Below are 18,565 nucleotides of genomic sequence, written 5' to 3' on the forward strand. Positions count from 1 at the left end.
CTGGCTGTATTTTGCCCATGTTATTTTGTAATATTGTGCATCGACTTTTTGGGACATGGGTGTATAGCGCAAGAGACAGCCGGAGTGAGTTAATGAACCACCTGTTCGGACCGGTACTACAACCAAATGCGGTCATATAGCAAAAAAATAAGACGGAAATGTTCTCAGTTTTGGAGTGAAAATAAATGCTTATATAATGTATGTTAGCAATGGTGTATGTTGTTAGTGCCAACAAGAATCCGTTCTATTAGCGATCTTCGTTTGAAATTGAGCAATTTAACATAGGTTTGAATGGCAGATGACAGAGCGATAGTGGCGTGACGTCACTAAGGATAGGAACACAAAGTGACGTAACAAAATACAATCCATCTATATAGCCATAAATAGTCTGGTTTTAGTTTTCAAAACATGTTTTTTTTATATACAGAGGTGGATCTGGGGTTCGGTGAGTGGACCCAAACTTTCCTTGGCATTCAACCTCATGTCATTGCCTCCCCGCCTGTAAATGGATTTTCTGGATCCCCCACTGATATACATTGTGTTTGTGTCAACGTAGGACAAAAATGATATAGCAAAAAGAGATGATGTGTGAAATTAAATAAAATTCTATCAAAAATTGTATGATTAAAAGAGACTGGTGTACTTCATGTTAGTCCTAAAACGGACGACAATCACGGAACTGTCATTTTATCTTCGTATTCAATACAGTATCACAAATCTTAGCGTAATTTGTTTGACTAGTTCATCACGTTTGACAGGCAGGTCATTTTATGACACGCAGTTTCATGTCCTACAGAACTATATATGGCAATATCGACACCTCACCAATTTTTCACTCCGACCCCAGCCCCACCCACGATGGACATTTTGATGGAAAATAATGTTATTTAAAGTTTCTTTTGTTTAATGACGCCACTAGGGTATATTGATTTATTAATCATCGGCTATTGGATGTCAAACATATGGCCATTTTGACAGTCTTAGAGAGGAAACGCGCTAAAAAATACTGACGTCCAAAAGAAACTATACCAAGAAAAAATTATTTAATTTCCATAAAGTTTATAATTTGGATAATGGAAATAAAATGGTGATTAAATGTTTCTGCTTTTATGGCATGAAATTTGGTTCCCAAGATTCCACAACATCACTCTCATAAACGGTAGATATTCATGCTAACCTGAAACCTTTTTACCGTGTACTTCCATTATTCTACCCGCAATATTAACTGTAAACGATGGAAAATGCGTAGTGATTCGTTTGTAGCCCTATATAGCTGTTTGGTAGTAATGTTAATAGAAATAAACGTTATCCAGATTTTAGAGCATTTTCATTTCATTCGGGCAAAAACAAACCTGCCTCGTCCCCCCCCCCCCCCCCCCCCACACACACACACACACTTACAAAAATGGGAGCCTGTACGCCTATGTAACAACCTATCAGAATTGAAAACATTTATGATTATCAATAAAGCCGCTATCTATGTCAGTCAAACGCTTTTTTGCATTTATTAGAAGCAAGAAATGTTTTGAGAAATGTTGCGAAAACCTAACGTTGGAACAAGACAAAACACAACAGTTGACGACGTCGCCGAAAACAGTAATCAATACCTATAGCTCGGCTCTCTAGTCCGCCCAGTTGAGACATATATATGATAGAAACTCACGAAGACGATATTGAAGAATCATTTTGCAATAAATAAAAAAATACCCGTATACGGTGGTGTACATGTTGTTCCCAGCATAGGCGTACTGGCTCCCATTTTTCTAGGGAGGCTGCAGGCTGATGTTTGCCGAATTAAACGTGAGTTGCCCCTTGCCCTGCAGTCCTATCTCGTACACTGATGGTTCCCAGTTTGGGAGTTTGTTGTGGTTCACTGAAAATGTTGTTTCCATTTATGTAAATAATTTCTGCAAGTTGCATAAGCGTACGAGACAGGGGTGATGGTTCGGGATCGGTGGGGTCACAACTTGGAGCTGGAGAAGATCTTCAAATTGGGGGTAAAACCGAAAGATATTCAGGCAAAACGAGCTGACCTAAAACCTGTTCACCATGTAATACACCTGCGCAAAAGTTAAGCTGCTTAACGCACCATCTTTTTTTTTCTCTCACAGACACGGACACGCCATGTCGTACACTGGTGGCACAGACCGCACCTAAGTCTGCTCACCAAAGTATTTGCGTTATATGTTAAAGTTAAAATCGTTCTTTAAAAATATTTCTTTCACCGCCACAGTACAATGGAACAATAAACGTGTTACTACTGAAAGTTATTTTAATTTTAATGTTTTTTAAACTCAAGTAATGAGCGCATTTGTAGTGGGACCGCACCCCCCCCCCCCCCCCCCCTCCCCGTATTTACTGGCCTGCATGACGGCACATAGTTATGCGCAGCAAAAATTAAAACAACCAATTCTGTCGCTAATGTTTACAGAAACAGCAACAAATAATGGATCCGACTTTTTGTAAGTTCTAAACAACAAACACTTCCTGTTATAGTCTGTTTCAGAAAAATGTAGATTATGCAAATGAGATAAATATAAATGCTGTTCCATGCTCCTTAGTTTGGACAACACAAAATGACAATATAAAAAAAAGTCAATGTCAGAAATGTTGATCATTATTCAACAAAAGTTGTTTATTATTAACTGTGTAAATGAGCACAAATTGTGTTCATTACATATACGACAATCAATGATAATTTTGAAACAGACTATAGCTAAAATAGGCCATGCTGTAAGTGCAAGTTTCAAAGCCATATAGTATGCTTGGATGTTTACGTTAACAGATAAAATAAAACATTTATTGATTCATAAATTACAGTAAGGTATGTATTGAAGCTTCTATGTAAATTTGTGTAAGTTGATATACAAGGTTAATCATTACAGCGGTGACAGACTCGTGTTGACAGGTGATACAAAAACACGTTGATCGAGTGCATTAATTCAGAGTGTTTTTTCAATCAAATTGTTATCTATCAGTTTTATAAATATATTCACAATCAAGATGTTTTGTTTTAACCATTGTTTTATGAATTAAATTAACGTTGTTTGTTTGTATACAAACATACTCCAACACTTATTTTAAGACGTAATGTAACGTCATTAACATGCGCAGAATTTTGTGTCGCGTAGACTAAGGTGACATGAGTGTACTATGAGAGTACCAATAATATTTAACATTTTTTAAATGTGTATCTTCTTGCAACAGATACTACTGAAAAAAGCAGAAGAAACTTGAGATGACGTCCTGGAGATACTGAAGGATTTTATTAACACTTTCCAACACAGTTTATAACTATTGCTCCACAGCTGATACAAACGACCTGATGGTCGGTAACGTTATCTGTAAATGTCAGCCAACACCCGGACACGGTTTTGAGTCTGTCAATGATCAATATCGGGTATAGTCACCCTGTGCCTGGATGACGGACTGGACACGCGTCATCATGCTGGACACCAAGTGACGAATAATCAAACATGGTATTCTCTGCCATTCATCGTGAAGGCCCGAGTCAATTCCTGTACATTCTGCACAGGAGGATCCCTCTCCCTCTCCATGTGTCTCAAAACATCCTAAATATGCTCTATAGAGTGCATGATTGTCAAAAAAAGAGGAACGACAACTCTATCCAAGATGACATTCTGGTATCTGTGGTAGCCCATTAAGTGTTTCGGGTACAGTCACCAGATCCAGTTTACAGTAAAGTGCATGATTGTCAAAAAGAGGAACAACTCTATCCAAGATGACATTCTGGTATCTCTGGCTGCCAATTAAGTGTTTCGGGTACAGTCACCAGATCCAGTTTACAGTAAAGTGCATGATTGTCAAAAAGAGGAACAACTCTATCCAAGATGACATTCTGGTATCTCTGGCTGCCAATTAAGTGTTTCGGGTACAGTCACCAGATCCAGTTTACAGTAAAGTGCATGATTGTCAAAAAGAGGAACAACTCTATCCAAGATGACATTCTGGTATCTCTGGCTGCCAATTAAGTGTTTCGGGTACAGTCACCAGATCCAGTTTACAGTAAAGTGCATGATTGTCAAAAAGAGGAACAACTCTATCCAAGATGACATTCTGGTATCTCTGGCTGCCAATTAAGTGTTTCGGGTACAGTCACCAGATCCAGTTTACAGTAAAGTGCATGATTGTCAAAAAGAGGAACAACTCTATCCAAGATGACATTCTGGTATCTCTGGCTGCCAATTAAGTGTTTCGGGTACAGTCACCAGATCCAGTTTACAGTAAAGTGCATGATTGTCAAAAAGAGGAACAACTCTATCCAAGATGACATTCTGGTATCTCTGGCTGCCAATTAAGTGTTTCGGGTACAGTCACCAGATCCAGTTTACAGTAAAGTGCATGATTGTCAAAAAGAGGAACAACTCTATCCAAGATGACATTCTGGTATCTCTGGCTGCCAATTAAGTGTTTCGGGTACAGTCACCAGATCCAGTTTACAGTAAAGTGCATGATTGTTAAAAAGAGGAACAACTCTATCCAAGATGACATTCTGGTATCTCTGGCTGCCAATTAAGTGTTTCGGGTACAGTCACCAGATCCAGTTTACAGTAAAGTGCATGATTGTCAAAAAGAGGAACAACTCTATCCAAGATGACATTCTGATATCTCTGGCTGCCAATTAAGTGTTTCGGGTACAGTCACCAGATCCAGTTAAAGGAGATGCATCATAACTGAATGCCCACCAAAGGAACGTTGTCCGGAATGTTACGTTGATCATAGGCCGTACCTATAGATCTCCATACTAGAGTTCGACCGTCCTTATGTGGAGGAGGAACCCACTTTCATCTGACCAGTGTACCCTTCTCCAGGTCCTTAGGTTCCAGTGGGCTCTTGTGGCACACCACCTCAGACGCTCCTGTTTGTGATGTCTGACTGGTCTCCGAGCTCTCATCCCAGCAGCATGTAGCCTCCTCCTGACCGTGAACATAGACATTATGTTATGTATTCCCAATCGAGTCCGTAACACTCTGCTGTTGATCAATGGGGATAGGCTTGCAAAGCGAACTTGGACCCGATTTTCACAGGCATGTCTTCCTCGTTCATTTGCCCCCCCCCCCCCCCCCCCCCAATAATGTCCACCATGCTACGGGCCTGCTGATATATCGAAGGGTGCGGTATGTGCTATCCTATCTGTGGGATGGTGCATAATAAAAAGAAAAGACTCTTGCTACTAATGGAAAAATGTAGCGGGTTTCCTCTCTAAAACTATGTGAACAATTGTTGCATGCTGGTTCAGTGTTTACGAAAAAAACAAAAAAAACGTAAACAGAACAGAAAAAAAGTTCTCAAATAAAAACCAGCATTCTGAGAATACTGCTAAAACATGGTCTCGGTGGTCTCGTGGTAGGTACATGGTTCGCAACCCGGTACAGGCTCCCACCCAGAACCAGTTTTGACGACTCAATAGGCAGGTGTAAGACCACTACACCCTCTTTTCTCTCACTAACCAACTGTCCTGGACAGAAATCCCAGATAGCTGAGGTGTGTGCCCAGGACAGCGTGCTTGAACCTTAATTGGATATAAGCACGACCCTACGGGGTCCAACAAAATGTCGTGTCTCCCTAAGTTCAAAGCGCAATAACTCTGTCAAACATGGGTAAATCGCTGTGATAGTCAAACTTGATCTGTAATAGTAATAGTACACGATAAAGCTATATACAGATATGTGGGACAGCTGGACAGAGAGACAGACGGAAACAAAACTTATAGTCCCATCAGGCTGAAGCGGTAACAGACTAATAAATGCACTGCATTTAATATCGTTCTCCCTCTCTCTCTATGTCTGTCTCCGTCTCTCTCTGTGTCTGTCTCCGTCTCTCTCTGTGTCTGTTTCACTCTGTTTCTGTCTCTCTGTTTCTCTCTCTCTCTCTCTCTCTCTCTCTCTCTCTCTCTCTCTCTCTGTGTGTGTGTGTGTGTGTGTGTGTGTGTGTGTGTGTATGCAACATCATATTTGAGAAAACAGTAAAAACAATTTACTGCACAGATGTAGACAACAAGTTATAGTCATTCCCACAGGGAACGCCTGTTTGTTTTACACTATGGCATGAACTACAATTTATTTATTTTTGAGCCGGTTGTTTTCTAATTTGCACAGAAATATATATATTTTTGTTATTACCAAAACACTTTTACTTTCCTCCTTACATCAAACAAAACTGTTATTATTTATAAAAAACAAACATTTTTGTAGGATTATGGGATGGACTATGCATGTGAATGATATTTTGTTATGACCAAAATCTGATTAAAATTAGTTCTACTGGTCTACCAATAGATCTAACAACATTGCGTGGACTCCCATGTCCAGGTGACATTTCATCTATAAATAACAATTTAAATATCGACCAATTACACTTCGCCTTTTATAGCGTTATCCGGGAGCATACAAATTCTAAAAATATCGGGCGAGACTATTTATGCAATAGGCAAACTTGTTGGTCAATTTCAACATTGAAAAAAAAAAAAACAGGGGGAAAAGTGCAGTAATAAACTCTGGATTGCATACTAATATAAACAGATTATATGGCTATACCATCACGGTTTTTTTTCCGTCTTGAAACGAATTTTATGTAACATTTTATATTACAATTAGTTTCCGGCATACTTCGTAATTCACCCGAATTATTTCGTATAACCTCGGCATTATCCCGAATGTTTTCAAATTCTTTTCAAATCACTGGCATGATTTTGCCAGTAAGGTTTTGATTGGTCGAATGAAAGGTCAACTGGACATGAGCTCCAACGGGCTGCTGTTAGATCCACATGTAATAGTGGAGCTAATTTTAATTAGATTGGACCAAAATAGTCATGTTTCCTGAACCTATATAACCGAGTACATTGTATCTTCTCCCTCACACCCGAGTTTACTTATTCTATAGTCATGTACATGTTTACCGATTTTATACAGTCATGTACATCCTTCAAAGATATGTTTACCGATTCTATACAGTCATGTACATCCTTCAAAGATACATTTACCGATTCTATAGTCAGATACATCCTTCAGATATGTTTACCGATTCTATACAGCCATGTACATCCTTCAAAGATATGTTTACCGATTATATAGTCATGTACATCCTTCAAAAATGTTTACCGATTCTATAGTCATGAACATCCTTCAAATATATGTTTACCGATTCTATACTGTCATGTACATCCTTCAAAGAAATGTTTACCGATTCTATATAGTGATGTACATCCTTCAAAGATACGTTTACCGATTCTATACAGTCATGTACATCCTTCAAAGATATGTTTACCGATTCTATAGTCATGTACATCCTTCAAAGATATGTTTACCGATTCCATACAGTCAAGTACATCCTTCAAAGATATGTTTACCGATTCCATACTGTCATATACATCCTTCAAATATATGTTTACTGATTCTATACAGTCATGTACATCCTTCAAAGATATGTTTACCGATTCCATACAGTCAAGTACATCCTTCAAAGATATGTTTACCGATTCCATACTGCCATATACATCCTTCAAAGATATGTTTACTGATTCTATACAGTCATGTACATCCTTCAAAATATGTTTACCGATTCTATACTGATATATACATCCATCAAAGATATGTTTACCGATTCCATACAGTCATGTACACCCTTCAAAGATATCACGACTGGTATATCAAAGGCTGTGGTATGTGCTATCCTGTCTGTGGGATGGTGCATATAAAAGATCCATTGCTGCTGATTGGAAAGAGTAGCCCATGAAGTGGGAACAGCGGGTTTCCTCTCTCAATGTCTGTGTGTGGTCCTTAACCATATGTCCGACGCCATATAACCGTAAATAAAATGTGTTGAGCGTGTTATTAAATAAAACATTTTCTTCCTTCCTTCAAAGATATGTTTACTGATTCTATACTGTCATATTGGTGAACATAATGAAGCTATGTTTACTGATACTAATTTACTGTATATCATTCGTAGCTATGGCTACTGATTTTAAACATTCACAAATGTCCATCAATCAAAGTTACTTTTTCTGATTCTATAAAGCCACGTGAGTGTGTGTCCTTTGAAAGAATAGTTACTGTTCCCATACAGTTAAATGTATGTTTACAAAACTTCGACTGATTGTACACAGTCAAGTAAGTCCTTTGAAAATATGTGTACTGTAACTCCGTGTCATATGTCCTTCACAAATAAATTTACTGATCAAATACATCGTATATCCTTCGAAAATATGTTTACTTATCAGTTTTGATTTTATGTCCACCTAAGTTATATTTACTGATCGTATTTAGTAATATATATCCTCCAGTTAGTTGATCCTGTGCCATTGGCTACATCCATCAAAGTTATGTTGAGTCATGAATATCTACCAGTTGATCCTCTACCTTTGACTACGTCCATCAAAGTTATGTTCAGTCATGTATGTCTACCAGTTGATCCTGTACAGCTGGCTACGTCCATCAAAGTTATGTTCAGTCATGCATGTCCACCAGTTGATCCTCTACCCTTGACTACGTCCACCAAAGTTATGTTCAGTCATGTATGTCCACCATTTTATCCTCTATCCTTCACTACGTCCATCAAAGTTATGTTCAGTCATGTATGTCCACCAGTTGATCCTCTACCCTTGACTATGTCCATCAAAGTTATGTTCAGTCATGTATATCTACCAGTTGATATGTCTATCAGTATATCTACCAGTTGATCATCTACTCTTGACTACGTCCATCAAAGTTATGTTGAGTCATGTATGTCCACCAGTTGATCCTCTACCCTTGACTACGTCCATCAAAGTTATGTTCAGTCATGTATGTCCACCAGCTGATCCTGTACAGTTGGCTACGTCCATCATGTATGTCCACCAGTTGATATGTCCATCAGTTATGTTCAGCCATGTGTGCCCACCAGTTGATATGCCCATCAGTTATGTTCAGCCATGTGTGTCCACCAGTTGATATGTCCATCAAAGTTAAGTTCAGTCATGTGTCCACTAGTTGATATGTCCATCAAAGTTATGTTCAGTCATGTGTGTCCACCAGTTGATATGTTCATCAAAGTTATGTTCAGTCATGTATGTCCACCAGTTGAGATGTCCATCAAAGTTATGTTCAGTCATGTATGTCCACCACCTCATATGTTAATCAAAGTTATGTTCAGTCATGTATGTCCACCAGCTGATATGTCAATCAAAGTTATGTTCAGTCATGTATGTCCACCAGTTGATATGTCCATCAAAATTATGTTCAGTCATGTATGTCCACCAGTTGATATGTCCATCAAAGTTATGTTGAGTCATGTATGTCCACAAGCTGATATGTCCATCAAAGTTATGTTCAGTCATGTGTATCCACCAGTTGATATGTCCATTAGTTATGTTCAGTCGTGTATGGCCACCAGTTGATATGTCCATCAAAGTTATGTTGAGTCATGTATGTCCACCAGTTGATATGTCCATCAAAGTTATGTTCAGTCATGTATGTCCACCAGCTGATATGTCCATCAGTTATGTTCAGTCATGTGTATCCACCAGTTGATATGTCCATCAGTTATCTTCAGTCATATATGGCCACCAGTTGATATGTCCATCAAAATTATGTTCAGTCATGTATATCCACCAGTTGATATGTCCATCAGTTATGTTCGGTCATGTGTGTCCACCAGTTGATATGTCCATCAAAGTTATGTTCAGTCATGTGTATCCATCAGTTGATATGTCCATCAGTTATGTTCAGTCATGTGTGTCCACCAGTTGATCCTGTACAGTCGATCTATCCATCAAAGTTAATCCAATCTTGAAAAGCCTCCTTTGAACATTATCTATCCATGTTCATTGTTTGTAATTCACACAGTGAACGTCAGCGTTCACTTGGATCCCGTGAACACTGATAGTCTGTCCATACACAACGTTCAGCTCCTCTAGACGTCGACCGAGAGAGCCGAGTCCACCTGACATCGAGCCTTCTTCCACCTTCGCATTCGGCCCCTGCACACTGCAAACAGAGAACATGGAAATATTGCTTTAGTTAAGAACTGACCGAAATTATGTTTTGGTTCATGGAAGTATGAACCGAACTAAACTGTTTAACTCTCTGTGGTCACATGCTGCAATCGAGCTCGATCTACGTTTAGAATAAAGATAAGTAACTCTAATTTTAACTTGTTCATACACAATCCCACAATTTTCCGGCTATTCCCATAATCGGTTAGTATTGCCTCAGTTACACATAGCTAAAGACCATTTTACGACCACTTGCGACCAAAAACCCCCACGAATATCGGCAACCTTCTTGCGACCAAAAACTAAAAACTTGACTGGTCGCCGATTAGTTGTTGGTGTGTGTCACAGTGTGCCTCGTCGCTGACCAGTAGGCGATCAGTCGACACAAGCAACCAATCGGCGACCAGTCATGTTTTTTGTTTTGGTCGCAAAAAGGTTGCCGATATTTGTGGGGGTTTTTGGTTTTTTAAATGAATGGAAAAATAAATATTTACAAGATAAGTAATGTTGTTTTTTTAAAGCCGCACGCCCTAGTTCCATCCAGCGAAAATAAATTATAATTTTGGTTAATCTACAAACCTGTAACACACTTAGATCACGTTTTTATAAAATGGAGTGAAAAAGCAGGTTTTATATCGATAAATACCATGGGAATCCCCATGTCCCAATTGCTTGAACTAATTTTGAAAGTTAGTATTCTGATGTCACCGTTAGATGTCGCTCGAAGCACAAAAATGCCTACGTCACGACAAATTTCACAGAGTGCGCACAGATTTGGGGTGCGTTCCTTTCACCTCTCCTGGACATGTTCCAACTGTTCTGTCCTGGACAGCGAACGGAATGAGTTTGGAACAGGAATTTACTTTACGAACATGGGTGCTTCTGTTTAGGAAGTGGCTGCTGCAGCAATCATGATACTTGAATGTGAATAAGACGACACTGACCATGTTGACTATACTACAGTGTTTGAAATAATAAATTTTATATATTTTGTATAAACCGCATTAGCCTACATTCGCTATTTGGAACCGGGTACTAGTGCCTAACCTATTGTTATTAGCAATTAGATGCACCATTTATTATTGGTGGTGGTGGTGGTTGGGGGTGGTGGGTGGTAGTGGTAGTCGTTTTTTTGGTGGGGTTTTTTTTTCGGGGGGGTGGGTGGGGTGGTAGTAGTAGTAGTTGTAGTCGTCGTCGTCGTCGTCAGGGGTGGAGAGGCACTTCCCCTCCCCAGGACGAAAATGTAAGATTTTTTTCCCCCAACTCTATTTAAATAAAGGTAACAATATAGCATGTGTCCCCCCCCCCAAGGTTGTATTCCCTCTCCAGATATCGCAAGACTTAGCAAAATTATTGATTTTAAGGGTTTGTAACGTTTTGTATTGAGATACTTACTTGTCTGAAATTTATTGTTAATGAAAATGTTCACAAACTGTGAAGAAAAACCTCACAAATGAACAACAAGCAAACGACAACAAATCGGATGTTGATTGCGCGAACCGTGCACGAGAAAACAAACCAAACCAAAGTGATAACGGTCACGTGGTATACCAATGTCTGTGACATTGAAATGGGAATATCCCCTCTAAAAATAGATTAGACCTTGTCTGCTCAACGGTTTTCTCTCAGAGGAACGTGGCTTTTTAAGAAATAAGAAAAATGCATTTTGTGTTATTACAAACATCAGGATTACCAGGATTACCAAAAAACACTTCAGGTGAATGGAAATGTATATTCTAAATAATAAAAGGTAAGTAAAGTGTAATTTTATTTGTGAAAAAATGGGTTTAATAGCTGTCACGGGGATCCTATAATACCCGTAACTGAATAAAACACGATTATCCAAATATCTCTCCTAACTGTATATCTTTTTGATCTCTCTGTATCGGGCAATCTAATACCCGAGTGGCTCGGCTCTATGTATAATCAGAGATAAGATCTTATATAAATATATATATGTGTAGCACGTTTAGTTCGCTAGAAAACACAACAAAACACAATACACTTTGAAATCTGTATTAACACTACGCTAACAAATGTACTTGCCACAGTAGTTAATTAACAACAACAATATAATAACAACTGAGAGCTAATCACTTAATTAGTTAATCACTAGGTGTGTAGTTTACACAATATTCTAATCACTCCACCGTGATACAACACCCACACGTGTGATAATTGAGAAACGCTGCCAAGGGAACTTAATTAATAAAGGAATTAAAACTATTCCTAACTGGTTAATTTTTAATTAACCCTTAACTACTCATTCAGTAACCTTGTAATACAGAATTAATACTGGTACCTATCACAATAAAGACAATAACCTACAGTTTACCTAGGTCCTCTAGGATGACCGGCTAAGCTTTATATTACCAAATACTAGTATAAAAATATTAGAACAGTGAAGCCTACAATTTACTTCCTCAGATTACCGGAGATACTGTCTAAAGAATATTGGTATAATACAGTATTAAAATATTTAAAGTCACATCAATCACAGGTTATACAACAGAGCAGAAAAATATATTTACCACGTCCGGACTCAACTTATATAGATCGTTCAGTGGACGATGTCCGTTCCCCTGGATACTTCCAATGTGTCTTCCCGATATATCTAAAATCCTATCTATTTATTCAAAAATCTCAGACAGCGAATATCGCCTGGGGGCACAACGCGGTACCTCACCTATCATGTGATATTCCCACAACTCCCAAAATCGGTATATTTTCTTAGATGGCCAGTTTTACTGTCGCCAGTTCGCCAGCAATACCCCGGTCATAAACCGCACTACCGGAGTTATTACGTAACTACTGGCCACATGGCCTCCACATCTGGTCTAAGTGCATATTGAGACGCAGCTCCATCACCATCGCGCGGGGGTATTACGTAACCAAGCTACCCACGGCCCTCTAAAACAAATTAACATCGCCACAGGCGAAAAGATAAGAGCATGTTTCGTCACAAACCCCCACATCAAAAAGGATATTTCCTCTACTCTAGGATTAGGGAAATATACTACATTTAATCAAAACAAAATGTGCGTTAACCGACGCATCCGGGCATTTATAACACATAGTAATAAGGTGACTACCAGTAATCACACTGAGTCTGAGTCCCTGGTATACAATAAAATATATAAAAACAAAAACAGAAATCAAGAACGTCAACACATTATCACAACGTTCAACTTCGGGACAGGGCATCAGCGATTACATTGGATGTGCCCTTGATATGTTCAATGGTAATTGGGAATTCCTGCAGAAGAAGACTCCATCTCAAAACTCTCTGGTTGGTGGCTTTCATTCTGTGAATGAAGGTAAGCGGATTATGGTCAGTAAAGACAACCACTTGATGCAATGCCGATTTCACGTAGATCTGGAAATGCTTCAGAGCTTGTACCATGGCCAAAGCTTCCTTCTCTATAGTGGAATAGTTCACCTGGTGTTTGTCAAACTTTTTGGAGAAGAAACTTACAGGATGGTCCAGTCCATTTTCGTCTTCTTGGAACAGCACAGCTCCCACTCCCACGTCACTAGCATCCACAGCCAGCTTGAAAGGCATTCGGTAGTCTGGTGCTGCCATCACGGGAGACAAGGATAGCATCTGCTTGAGGCGGTTGAATGACTTCTCGCATTCGTCTGACCACTGGAACTTCGATTCCTTCTTTAGTGCCGCACGTTTTACAGGTTTTATCCGATAGGCATGCTGTCGACTCGGTGTAGCGTTGGGTTCCAAGCGCACATCCTGGCTTAAGGTATTGGTAACCATTGGGAAGTCCTGACAAATGGAAACATTGTCTTGTATCAACGTAGTCAACTTTGCTCGCTGGGGGCTGTCAAGGTGCAAGTCCGGACTCAAATCTGCTAGAATCTGGCTGTTGGTTAACTTGATCTCTGCAGTCTTGACGTCATCACAGGAAATTGAGTGACTCTCAATCTGGACAGGTAACACTGGAACTATCGGCAGTCTGTCAAAATAACCTTTTAGCAAATTGATGTGACAATACCTACTTTTCCTAACCCTATCAGGAGTGTTTATCACATACCCTGTCTCATTAACCCGTTTGTGCACCACATAGGGACAGAAATACCTGTTCTGCAATGAACTCCGTTTAATGGGAAGGTACAGCAGCACCTTATCCCCTGGTTTAAATTCCCGACTACTAGCCTTCCTATCAAACACCGATTTTATTTTCCTCTGAGCATAGCTCAGATGCTTCCTAGCTAGTTCGGTCGCCGGCCACCTCCTATCTCTAACTCTCTTATTCATTAATACTCCCTTGTCCATATAATAACCTGACATCTGATCCTCCATCTCACCCTCTGTTAACAATGTAGTGCGAGCTGCCAACAAATTTGGATCAGCCCCCTGCTCTAGGATTAACTTTTGTCTATTACAAGGTAAGTCCCCTCTATCAAACATAACTGGTTCATTTACCCTCTACGGGAGGTCAACAGGTTCCACCACACTTAGTTCCTCAGTTGACTTATCTACCATTTTACTGATAACCTCATCCACTCCAATTTCATGGCTCACACACGTATCAGACAAATCACAATTTTCCTCTGGGTCTCGTGCTACCCTTCCGGCCATAGCCCTAGTCATTACACACGCAGGATAACTAATATCATCAACCTCACACTCTTCTATTGGGAAAAGGCTGTCTTCAATTAACAATTTGTCACCTTGCGGCTGGCAACACTGACTAGTCAAATCGTTACCCAACAAAACTCCTATGTTTTCAACAGGCAAGTCCTTCACAACACGCATAACGACTGGTCCAGTTACAAACTTCGAACACAAGAAAACGTTATGTAACCGGACAACCATATTTTCTCCAGTAACTGAGGTTAAGGCCAAACTACGTCCTGTATCTGAATTTTCAATACCAGCTAAACAATCTGATGTTATAAGCGGCTGGCTACACCCTGTATCTCGATAGATTGATTTTGCCTTAGGACTCAACTCTTGTTTTACTTCACAAACCATACCAGTGGACTCATACGGGTTTACTTTCTCTGCCATAGGACTAACCATTAACTCTCTCGCTAACGGACCTGACCTCACTAAACCGACCACTTGCTCATTATCGCGTTTCCTTTTAAAACAGTCCCCGACAAGATGGTTATCCTTTTTACAGTAACTGCAATGTGGACGAAAAGTTCGTGCATTGGCTGATAATGCAAGTTTATCCTTACTTTGCCCACCAGGTGCATTCCTTGCCTGACTAGCTGACCCAACTAGATGACTCTCCCCGATAGTTACTTTCCCAGGAAAAACCTGGCTGAAATTTCTTCTTATCACCCTGTTGTATAGAGCTACCCTGTACTGCCTGAGCCTTGTGTATTAACACATAATCATCTGCCGCTATTCCTGCATCCTCTATCTTTTTGATATCACGATCCTCTAAATGAATACGTAAACTAACTGGTAATCCATTTTTAATGTCCTGTAAGATCAACAATTCCCGTAACTCGGTATATGACCCTACCTGATGAGAAACCACCCATTTATCAAACATCCCTGCCTTCTTAGCCACAAACTCACTATAAGACTGACCCTGCATTTTTTTCAACTCGCTATACCGTAAACGATAATACTCAGGTCGTAACTCATAAGCCCTCAACACTGCAGACTTAACTAGGTCGTACTGACTTGCTCGCTCATCACTCATTGAATTATAAGCTACGCTAGCCTTCCCCTTAAACTTAGACACGGCTAACAATGTCCACTTAGACTCAGGCCAATTTAGCTGCTTGGCGGCCCATTCAAAAAGTTGGAAGAACATATCTACCTCCTGGTCGTCAAATACAGGCACTGATCTATAAGCCTCCGACATGTTAAACCCATTTCCTGCTTCTCGTCTAACTTCTTCAGTATTCAACTTTAACTCATGTTCCACTTTTAATTTTGCTAACTGGAATTCTCTATCCCTCTCTTCTCTTTCTCTCCCTCTCTCTGTATCCCTCTCTTCTCTTTCTCTCTCTCTCTATCTTCTCTATCATTATATTCTTTTTCTCTATCCCTCTCTCTATCCCTCTCTTCTCTTTCTCTCTCTATCTTCTCTTTTTATATCTTCTTTTTCTCTCTCCCTCTCTCTACCCCTATCTTCTCTCTCTCTCTCTCTCCTCTATCTCTCTCTCTCTCTCTCTCTCTCTCTCTCTCTCTCTCTCTCTCTCTCTCTCTCTCTCTCTCTCTCTCTCTCTCTCTCTCTCTCTCTCTCTCTCTCTCTCTCTCTCTATCTATCTAATGCACATTCTTCTCTTTCATACTCAAGCTTTTTAAAAGCTAACTGTTGTTCCATATTCAAGTCATTTATTTCTATCTCTGGAACAATCTCACTTTCTTCCATAACAGGACTATCACCAAAACCTTCCTGGATAATAATTGTCCTTATATCTCCTAATGTTTTAGCTGATGTTAAATCAATTTCCCGCTCACTCACGATTTCAACTAACTCGGCCTTACGCGCTCGCTTTATCTCCACTACACTGAGCGTATCCAGCAAATTCTTACCCATGTTTAGATATGACGCACTTATTATTAAAAATATTTCTAGTGAACAACATTGCTACTTCTAGTTAATTTGTAAAAATAATTTATAAAGCCCCCATTTACAAACAATACTTTTTAGATATGCATGTCCCGTTTCAGATCCGGGACGAGCACCCCAATTTTTACTCCTGTCACGGGGATCCTATAATACCTGTAACTGAATAAAACATGATTATCCAAATATCTCTCCTAACTGTATATCTATTTGATCTCTCTGTATCGGGCAATCTAATACCCGAGTGGCTCGGCTCTATGTATAATCAGAGATAAGATCTTATATAAATATATATATGTGTAGCACGTTTAGTTCACTAGAAAACACAACAAAACACAATACACTTCGAAATCTGTATTAACACTACGCTGACAAATGTACTTGCCGCAGTAGTTAATTAACAACAACAATATAATAACAACCCAGAGCTAATCACTTAATTAGTTAATCACTAGGTGTGTAGTTTACACAATATTCTAATCACTTCACCGTGATACAACACCCACACGTGTGATAATTGAGAAACGCTGCCAGGGGAACTTAATTAATAAAGGAATTAAAACTCTATTCCTAACTGGTTAATTTTTAATAAACCCTTAACTACTCATTCAGTAACCTTGTAATACAGAATTAATACTGGTACCTATCACAATAAAGACAATAACCTACAGTTTACCTAGGTCCTCTAGGATGACCGGCTAAGCTTTATATTACTAAATACTCGTATAAAAATATTAGAACAGTGAAGCCTACAATTTACTTCGTCAGATTACCGGAGATACTGTCTAAAGAATATTGGTATAATACAGTATTAAAATATTTAAAGTCACATCAATCACATCAAGGTTATACAACAGAGCAGAAAAATATATTTACCACGTCCGGACTCAACTTATATAGATCGTTCAGTGGACGATGTCCGTTCCGCTGGATAATTCCAATGTGTCTTCCCGATATATCTAAAATCCTACCTATTTATTCAAAAATCTCAGACAGCGAATATCGCCTGGGGGCACAACGCGGTACCTCACCTATCATGTGATATTCCCACAACTCCCAAAATCGGTATATTTTCTTAGATGGCCAGTTTTACTGTCGCCAATTCGCCAGCAATACCCCGGTCATAAACCGCACTACCGGAGTTATTACGTAACTACTGGCCACATGGCCTCCACATCTGGTCTAAGTGCATATTAAGACGCAGCTCCACCACCGTCGCGCTGGGGTATTACGTAACCAAGCTACCCACGGCCCTCTAAAACAAATTAACATCGCCACAGGCGAAAAGATAAGAGCATGTTCCATCACAATAGCGAAAAACAATGGCGTAATGGTTAACAACTAGGGCGTGTCCCTTTAAAGATTTTAATTATTTAATAGTTCACTTGGCCAAGTGCACGTTATATCTTACACATTAGTTGCTCGACTCATAGTTCACTTGCCTCGGGCAAGGGTATTTTGTAACCCTGCATACAAAGTTACGAACAGCAACAATGCTCATAATTAAAGTTTGTTTTCAACTTTTGTTAACGACACCACTAGAACACATTGATTTATTAATCACCGGCTATTGGATGTCAAACATTTGGTAATTTTGACATTTAGTCTTAGATAGGAAACCTGCTACATTTTTCCTGTAGTAGCAAGGGATCTTTTATATGCCCTATCCCATAGACAGTATAGTACATGCCACTGCTTTTGATATACCAGTCGTGGTGCACTGGCTGGAGCGACAAATAACCCAATGGGCCCACCGACCAGGATTTATCCTAGACCGACGTGCATCAAGCAAGCACTTTACCCCTGGGCTACGTCCCGCCAAAATTGTCATAGATAATGTAAGGTGTAGAGGAAAAAGGTGGTCACAAGTCTACAGTAAAGGTAATTTTACTGCTGAAAAACAGTTAGTATCCTCCACACAATTCTATAGGGGTAAAAATAGCACATTACACCGGACTACAGACTATTCGCTGCAATAACACGACTAATGATTTATCTAAGAACATGTCATTGTGTTATT

General features: G+C 39.5%; 1 protein-coding gene across 1 annotated transcript in view; it reads right to left on the reverse strand.

Annotated features, from left to right (window-relative positions):
* Nucleotides 1–7,874: 7,874 nt before the first annotated feature.
* The window catches only part of LOC121385484 (titin-like), a 59,848-nt gene continuing 49,157 nt past the window's right edge, over nt 7,875–18,565 (reverse strand). The window contains exon 32 of the mRNA XM_041516182.1: nt 7,875–9,986. Within this exon, the coding sequence (XP_041372116.1) occupies nt 9,913–9,986 (74 nt within the window). The 3' untranslated portion in view covers nt 7,875–9,912. The remainder of the gene's footprint in view (nt 9,987–18,565) is intronic.

This window comes from Gigantopelta aegis, chromosome 11 (assembly GCF_016097555.1).
Source record: "Gigantopelta aegis isolate Gae_Host chromosome 11, Gae_host_genome, whole genome shotgun sequence".
NCBI lineage: Eukaryota > Metazoa > Mollusca > Gastropoda > Neomphalida > Peltospiridae > Gigantopelta > Gigantopelta aegis.